At 39.7% G+C, this 9,140-nt stretch overlaps 1 protein-coding gene across 1 annotated transcript; it reads left to right on the forward strand.

Annotated features, from left to right (window-relative positions):
* The first annotated feature begins 290 nt into the window (after positions 1 to 290).
* zcchc10 (zinc finger, CCHC domain containing 10) lies at positions 291 to 5,892 on the forward strand. Its single transcript, XM_080509181.1, has 4 exons — positions 291 to 343; positions 1,911 to 2,072; positions 2,648 to 2,689; positions 5,192 to 5,892. Exons 1-4 carry the CDS (start codon positions 303 to 305, stop codon positions 5,415 to 5,417), a joined length of 471 nt encoding a protein of 156 aa, XP_080365307.1. The 5' UTR covers positions 291 to 302; the 3' UTR covers positions 5,418 to 5,892.
* Positions 5,893 to 9,140: the final 3,248 nt, after the last annotated feature.

The following is a 9,140-nucleotide window of genomic DNA, read 5'->3' on the forward strand; positions in this document are numbered from 1 at the left end:
TATATGTCTTGTGAAACAAATAAAACATATTTGCACCACATTACTTGACTTGAAATGAAAGAAGATGACATCCACGCAGCTCTGATAAATAGTAAATATGTGTGAGTGTGGTTATGACAGGTGAATGGTGGGAGGGTGCATTTCCATGGTGACACAGGTAACCAAATGTTCAACCCCAGCAACTGCTTGCTCAACGAGACATAAATGCAACCTACCAGTCGGGGACGCTGTGGGATTGTCACCCGCAGTTAATACATTGAACTGAGTCTGACACCAACGAAGGAGAAAAAGTAAACGGCAACATGGCGACCCCCATGCACAGACTGATAGCCCGCCGGCAGGCGTGAGTATTGTTAACAAAACAAATCCGGATTCTTTCCTTGTTTTACTGAACACAGCCGAACCGAGCAAATAGCCGACTTTCAGCGTGTCAAGCTCCGTGTTCGATGCGGGAGGTGACCGACGCGCAGAATTTAGTCGAAATGGGAGCTCGAACGCGCCGCGTTTTCTCTGTACAACAAAAAAACTGTGATCATACTTAGTCTCTCTCTGTTAGCCAGTGGGTTTAAAACTTTGAACAACGTTTGACAGGACTTTTGTCGCGATATATCTCAAAGTATGAATATGGTCACAAACCTTCCCGTGTTTCGAATTAACTGGTGATCGACTTTCTTAAGCGCCCATTGTTGCTGCTGCTGGTAACAGCAGATGTTTAACATCCAGACCAAAAACCCTTAGTTGTCCCGCCAAACGCCGTGTAACCGCATTTAAAATAAACTGTCGTACCTCTTATTTTAATATCTGCTCTCACTACCTGCGGTGATGGACGTTGGAGGAAGTTGGCCACCAGTCAGCAGGGGAACCAGTTTATCTGAAACACCATTACGTCCAGTTGAGCCTTCTTCTCGAAGTATCACCTTTAATATGTTGATAAATGGTACTTGGGGACAAATGATACACTCTTTATACATATTGTGTATGCTTACTTACAATTAAAATACGTTTATAACTATTTCCTATTACTGGGAGAATCATGCAGTTACCTCTTTCTTGTAGAACTATGTGTGGCATCAAGCTCTTGAGTGATTTTTATTCAAGAAATGTTTATCAATATCAGTGACATGCTATTAATATGGTCCCCATACATCCAATGCATCTTCTACACTGCTTTGTCCATCTCAGAGTCACAAAGCGCATCTGAATATAGGTGAAGGCAGTGTACTTACAAATCTGGACCCCAACCATGAATGACCACTACACCTCCATGTGGCCCTTAATGTCGACCCTTTATTATGGTTAAATTCACAGCAAAATCATTCTCAGCTTGAAGTAAACGATTATTAATATTAAACAAAGTATCCATCCATCTGCAATATGAAAACGAGAGTTGTGGGTGGGTTGGAGTCCTATCCCAGCTCGTATTAGGTGAAGGATGGGATACTCACTAGAGAGCATCCTGGTCCATCACATAGGAACAGAGAGAGTTCCACATATATAATTCCAAGTATCATGCAATAGAGACTTATCAATCAACTACAAAAACCCAGCAGGTTCAAGGTGTTTTATTTGTCATTTCAACAGTAAAAGCCAGGTTTAACAGTGTAATGAAATTCTTACTTTGCCGTCTACCCTTTTGCTGACATACATAAATAAATAAGTATATACACAAGAAAATAGAATAAAATAAAATAACAGAGCAGTGCAAAATATTAGTCGGAAAGTGAGATGTGCATTGTGTGCAATTGTACAGATTAAATGTAAACATGTTCAGAAGCAGGTCCAGATTGAGAATCTTACTGTGTACAGTGGTGTGTGCATGCTTCCACTAGTGCCATCTTCTGACGGCAACACTGTGGGTCTTCGTACTTTGAAGTGTTTATAATCTAATAAGTTTGTTTGATCACTTGCAGGGAGGCAAACAAACAACATGTCCGCTGCCAGAAGTGCTTGGAGATGGGACACTGGACCTATGAGTGCACGGGGAAGCGGAAATATGTGCACAGACCTTCGAGAACAGTTGAGATGAAAAAGAAACTCAAGGAGGTTGAAAAGACGCCTCTCAGTATCACCGGGTGAGGACTTTGTGATTGCAAGATAACTTTTTTTTTTTTCCTCCTTTGAAGTGGCCACTTGTGTGTACAAATAGACAGTTTAGCATGTCAGAATATCTACGAGGACACACCAGTTTTGTTCTGCAGGACAACATACAGACGAAGTCTATTCTGTCAGTGAGACATGCAGCATAACAGAGATCAACTGTAATATTCCCACTGGACCTTAACCTCTTTACACTGACGGTTATGTTAGCAGTCTGAGTTCAGGTGTCTGACCACAGTTCTTCTCCGTGAAGACAGCTCCTTAATCCTTATGGCTGATTCTTCTGTGTGCCTCTTTACGTTTGTGCTCTCCTAGTAGATTGACTGTTATTCTAAGTCTCCGCTGCATTGATCAGCATCAGATTAAATTTGGTATTATTACGCCTCTTGTGTGGCCGATTTATTTGAGCTACTTTCCCACAGGTGATCGCTGTGCGGCTCCATTGTTTAGGCTCAGGTTGCTGTTCTATGGATGTTGGGGATACCTTTACTTCTTTACCTCATACAAACTTTAAGATTCACTCTGTCATTTTCATTTCGTTCCTTTGCAGGCCGGTGAGTGACGGTTCCACTGAAAGGAAAATGAAAAAAAAGTAAGTAATATATATCTTATCTAATGGAGCAGATACTTGCCATGCACGTAATGTAGAGCAAACGGTTACAAAGCACTGCTGCGATTGCATCTATAGCCAAATGATACATTTTCATTCTCACATCGGTGTTCTGGGATATTTTAAATAGCATAACATGAAATTCTATAGTTTTCTACGCTTTAATAACAACAACATATGTCTGTGTATATATTTGAAAGCCAAAAGAACAACACAGACTCATATGATTCTTCCGTTTTCATTAAAATGGTGTAACGTCAATGCAAATACACAGCTGAATGATTTCAATTGACAAAAAGCTCAATTAAACATCCGAGTGTGAAAAATATTTTCCAGCATATCTAAGATGATTCTTCACTTTCATTGAGGCTGTGTTGCCTCGGGGGGGGGGGGGGGTTTCACTTTTCCTTGAGCGTTCACACATTGTCACCCAAAGGTGCAAAGGGTCACACGCAAGCTGCTGGAGTCGCTGTTGTGATGCGGGGAAAAGCCAGCTGGTGCTGTGGCGCAATTCCTTTGCTGCACCGCCGTCCCACTCCTGTTTCTAACATTAGATCAACGCTGCAATTTGAGGAGTTAAAACTGAATTCCATAAGTAGAATTTTGAGGATTCTGCCGTCCTTTGAGCATTTTATCTTCTGCCAACATGCTTGTTTCTATCTATCGTCAATTCTGCGTTATTCAAACTCGGGATCGCTGGTCATTGGGGTTGATCTAAGCTGAGTTTGTTTGATTTTCACTGGTTCATTATAGAAAAACTAACAACCATATATTCGATATCTAAGCCTGCGCACGCAAAGGAGAGAACAGGCAAATTCCACACAAAGACCATAAAAGCACAAGCCAGATTCGAAGCAGGGTCTTTCTCACAAAGAGGCCAGAGCAGTAACCAGTACAGCACGATGTCGCCCTGTTATTGTACCCCTGGATTCACAAACCGGTGTCTGTTGTCCTTGAGAAAAGGCAAAGTAATTCATTCCAACATTGTTCTTAATGTTGAATTTTTCTACTTAAGCTCGTCCCGTGGATTACTTTTGATTAATAAGTTAAATCAGTACTTTTGCTTAAACCAGGGGTAGGGAACCCTGGTCCTCGAGAGCCATAGTCCTGCACGTTTTCCACGTCTCCCTCCACTGAACGTCCTGATGGTTCATCACCAGGTTCAGCACAAAGCCAGATAACGAGCTGCTCATTGCAATCAGCTGTGTGGAAACAGGGACACATGCAAAATGTGCAGGACTATGGCTCTCGAGGACCAGGGTTCCCTACCCCTGGCTTAAACTATGGTTTATTATATAGAGGCATTGATGCTTCTCCTCAGAGCTTGGCTATTGAGAAGACGCGCCATCTAGTGGAGCATTTTAACATCTGCATGCAAAATGTATGAAGCTTACGTTTTTTATAGTTGTTGTTTTTTTTATATAATCCGGCACTTTCTTCAAGAGTGAGTCTGCATTTTGTCGTTTAGAATGGAAATCATGATAAGTATTCTGAACCTAAATCCAGTTTGTAAAATGGATAACACTACAAAATAGTGTTTCAAAAAGAGGAAGTGGAAGTGAGACTTCATATTTTCTTGGTTTCTAGATTTTATTTTGGCACCAAGCTTTCATCCCAAGTTCAAGATGTTGTTGCATCAAATTTGCGCAATGACTTTCACACCTTCACTTCATGGCTTATATTCAATTTTAGAATCACCAGTTTATGTTCTGTCATTCAAGTCCTCTCCACAAATCCACCTCACACACAGATAGACACAAACACAGTTTCTTCAGCTCATCTCTCAAATGCCCCAAGATATTTTTCTCTTTAAATTTGCTAATAATAGCTTAGTTTCACAGTTCCTCTTAACTTAGAATTGTAGTAAAGTCACAGGTGTTAGTAATAACCTTCACAATGACTCCTTTTCTGCTCGTGCCAGCAAGCGCAACACTAAAACTGGAATAAAATCAACTTTTATCACTTGCACGTGTAGTGTCCCTAATTGGGCCTCAGGGTGGTGCTGTGTCGTCGGTGGCCTCCATTCACAACAGCAATATGGCAGGTTGAACAGCAGTTGGAGTCCATTCTGTCTTCACCAAATCCTCTTAAGTCCAAAAACATGAATTTGAGCTTAACTGATGTTCCGCCATTATGTTGAGTGCGTGATGTGAATATTTAAGTGAACTCGCGGTGGTGTCCTGGTATACTTGCCTTCTTTTGTTGACGTTAATTGCCGAGGGGCACTGATGCACGAATCGGCGAGTGAGCGTGGGAAATCATCTGGAGGACTCTGACACGGCATCGCTCGCTGCTCATAAAAACATCAGCGACTAAGCCCCGATGGGCCTTGTAACACTGCAGACATTGTACCATTTGACTCCCGACGTGTATAAAAGCCGCAAATGAGCGTTATTTAAGAAGCAGGAGAGAGACTGGGTGAAAGGACGCATGTTACTGGGTGTTAACGGCTTGTGTTCACGTTTGTGCCCTGTCGCTCCTCAGGGCCAAAAGCAGCAGCGGGTCGGACGGCTCCTCCGGTGACTCGTCCTCCGACAGCAGCGACTCCTCCAGCTCCTCCTCGGATGACAGCGACAGCAGCAGTGACAGCGACGGTGACAGCTCTGCCTCATCGTCCTCCTCCTCCTCCTCGTCCTCAAACAGTTCAGACTCGGGAAGCAGCAGCGACTCGGATCAAGGACCTCCAAAAAAAAAGAAAAAGAAGAAATAGACTGCTCAACAGAGAGGGTTTTTCCTTGTTGGTTTTTTTTTTCTTTTTTTTCTGTTTTCTAAAAGCAGCCTCAGTCGGTTGGGAGGACACCTGCAAAGGTTTATGAATAATAAGCGAAGACTAGACGTTGTCATTTCCAGTGTTGCATCTGCTAGTGTGATATTTTCTGAAGCTTCTAGGAACACAGACTTTGGATATATGAGGAAACAGATGTCATTATTCATGTTATCTCTTGTGCATTTTCTACTTAGTATATTTAGTCAAACTCCTGTACAACTGACCTTTAAAAAAAAAAAAACAATGCTATAACTACAAACATGAACAAAATGTGACTTTATAAAGTAGACCCCATAAACATTGTTCTCTTTAAATTTGAAAGCTAAATTTAATTACTTCACTTTAAGACTAAGAGTGTGCTTGTTTTTGTACTCCTGGCTTTTTCATTGTATTTTGGAAAATGTTATATTTGGGCAGATTGAGGATCAAAATCAAATTAAAAGTGTTTTGGTTGTAAAAATTAAGAGTAGAAAGGATCCTTTCAGTATTCTGTGTTTTTTTTCCTGTTATAAATTTCTAGATAATCTTACAAAACAAGGGACACTTTTCGAAGGTCACATTGCTTTAAATACAGACTTGATTCAACAAAAAAAATCCTTTGGGTAGTTGTGCAATGACATTCATCATGGCACTTCTTGTTTTCCTTGGAAAAATGTGGCTTGTAATATCCGGTGTGGACAACTGAGTCACTTGTGATTCATTTATTCTTTTGGGGGGGTGTCAAAGGAGCCAGCATGAAATTTTTTTATATTCAGCCATTTACACATTTGATTTTCAGAGTTGAAATGTTTGAATTGAATGCCATTGCTGCGGCAAGTGACCATATTTGGTAATAATCTTGTCATGATGATTAAAAAACATGACTATTTCATGCTAAAGCTGCTGTTGCAGGTCTATTTAGACATCACCTGCTTTGCTTTCCAATCAGTTCACCTTATTGATCCCTCCATTCATCCATCCACTACACTGCTTTTGTCCAACTTGGGGTTGCAGAGTGCTGGAGCTGATCCCAGGTGACTGTGTGCAAAGGTCAAGGTACAAACACACATCACATTACAGGGTAAACGCTGAGTCACGCACACACATTCAAACCTATGCATAACTTTGGCTCAAATGCATGCTGACCGACTGATCTGTAGAAAACCCAGGCACACGCAGAGAAACTCCACAGAGAATGTCCCCACTGGACTCAAACCAAGGGACATTTTCACGAGGAAGCAAATGTGCACTACACAATTGATGCAATTTGCTTATAAGCTTAACTGGTGCGCTTAAGTCAAGTTTTACACATCGATTACTGCAAGGTATTCAAACAAAGGATTTATTCCGTGGCCATTCTTTGGAAGAAATTCATTGAAAAATGGATCAACTTTTGAGACTACTTAAGCTAGTAATGCTGAAATGTGTTGTTTTTTTGTCACTATGTTGCTTGTCTGCATATCAAATATATCATGTGTAAGTGGCAAATGATGGTTTACATTGAAGTCAAAGTCTGGGTGTCTTAACATATAGTACCCACACGTGAAACCAGAACCACAGAGTCCAATCCAGGTCAAGGGCTGAAATAAGATAATACAGTACATTTTTTAATAAAATAAATTGTTTCTTAAGGAATTGGAATTCAATTACTATATCAATCGAAACAAAAACTGTAAAATATAGAATTTAACAGCTGGTTGGATGATAAAACGAATGCTTTTATGGAGGGTTAGAGCTGGACCAATGACACAATTAAACAGGAAATATGTCAAACTATTGTGAACGTATTGTTACGTAACTCGTGCAACTTCCTGCACACACATGCACATGTTTCTAAAAGCATGCAATGGCTTTGCGTAACTCAGTCAGCGCAACTTTTCAACTTGTTTCTAATGCAAATAATCTTGACCTCAGAGATGCATGTTCCTAGTTGTGTTTTGGAAGCAGATAAACAATCAATCAGCTGCTGGGAACAATGAGGCGCTCGGTGATTTCCGTCCACAACGTCAAGTCCGAGCAACCTGTGCGTCACAGACATGCTGCGTTCAATGACATTCAGGAACTCACATAAATTCTGTACTGACCAGCTGATTGAGGCTGTCAGAATGCTGAAAGGGTTCACAACTTGTAATCAAATGTTTCCCTGAAGTTAAATCAACTATTGACTATGGCTTTACATATTTCTCTATACACTTTAAATAAAAACGAGGACTAGAAAGACAATCTGCCAATTCAAACGACAGCAAGCAAAGGAGAAAGAAACAGAAATGCAATATATTACATGGTGCCACATATCAAGTTTTATATCAACGGTCATTCATATCCTTTTCATAGTTCATTTTAATGTACTTCAGTGACCTTTACTTGATGTAAATCCTGACATCCAGCTTGAGACATTAATACATTTTCGACCTTCATCACAATATTAATGGCTGTAAACTGTATATTTAAAAATTTTAATATTTTTTCTACCATCATCATAACAAATGTATAGATTGTTCAGTTCAGACAACTTTATTTATCCCACAGGGAGGAATTAATTTGTAGCTTCCCAGTGTACAGTCATGCATACAGTCATTCAGCATAAATATATAATCAACCAATCTGTCAAGATAACATGTAAACACAATGTTATAAAGGATAACATTATGGGAGAAAAATACATAAATAAATGTACAACCCACTTTTTAAGATAATGATAAATGAATGATTACTACATTTCATCATCACCACGTATCACAGAGAAGTTTACATTAACATGTAACTTAATGTTTTTCTTTATTTGCACCAATAACTAAGAATATACTACATAAATATAAGAAGATGAAACCAAACTGTGCAGGAGAGGCAAGAAGCCCAAAGGGCTTATATGAAATCGCACCTCGTCAATAAACATTACTTTAATGAAAAATAACAAAGGATGAAGCAAATAAAACAAAGGAGTTAATAAAAATAAAACAGTCACCTTAACTGCATGACATATCAACACAGAATCAGTAGGACACTGTTTCGACACAAGAAGATGATTAAATATTTAATCCTTAAAAGCAATCAAAGAGGGAGACATTTTAAGTGATTTGTCCAGAGTTACAGCGTTTGAGCTCACAGAATTTAATAGAAAAGTGCTGGTATGACAAAGCGGAAACTGCTAATCTTTTGGGTACCTCGTTGGGTCGCATTGAATTTCTGGTAATAACAGGAAAACGTTGTGAAATGTGTCTGGAAAGACTTCTTTGGTGTTTGTAAAGATTTACATAAATATGCACGTTTAAAGAGTATTGATAGATGGAATTGTTTAAAAAAAAATCCTCATTAGATTATCAAACACATCAAATGATATATTATCATTGATATTATCCTCACAAACGATTCACAAGTGAATTTTATGAAAATAGTTTAAAAACATGTAGTTTCCTAACAGAGATGCACACTGTGTGTACTCGCAGGTAAACAATGTGACTGGAACTATAAGTGTTTAGAAAAAATCCGACGATCTTGAACGCAGCACCGCTTGGTGCCATCCATGCATTCAGTGCTGTCTGTGGTACCTGCTGGCTGCTTAACTTAGCTAGCAGTCCTACCTATTACTTACTTCTCTTTAGGAGTTATTAATGTGAACGATGGACAAAATGATTTTATTTGGTTCCCCCACTCGGCGTGTAGCTGCGTTGTGAGGGGAAGATGAAG

Source organism: Blennius ocellaris (genome assembly GCF_963422515.1).
Source record: "Blennius ocellaris genome assembly, chromosome: 14".
Taxonomy (NCBI): domain Eukaryota; kingdom Metazoa; phylum Chordata; class Actinopteri; order Blenniiformes; family Blenniidae; genus Blennius; species Blennius ocellaris.

Excerpts from the sequence above, each read along its gene's own strand:
- zcchc10 (XM_080509181.1), top strand. The coding sequence starts at position 303 with ATGGCGACCCCCATGCACAGACTGATAGCCCGCCGGCAGGC. Across the intron at positions 2,073-2,647 it reads ACGCCTCTCAGTATCACCGG|GCCGGTGAGTGACGGTTCCA; the intron begins GTGAGGACTTTG and ends GTTCCTTTGCAG. Across the intron at positions 2,690-5,191 it reads GAAAGGAAAATGAAAAAAAA|GGCCAAAAGCAGCAGCGGGT; the intron begins GTAAGTAATATA and ends GTCGCTCCTCAG.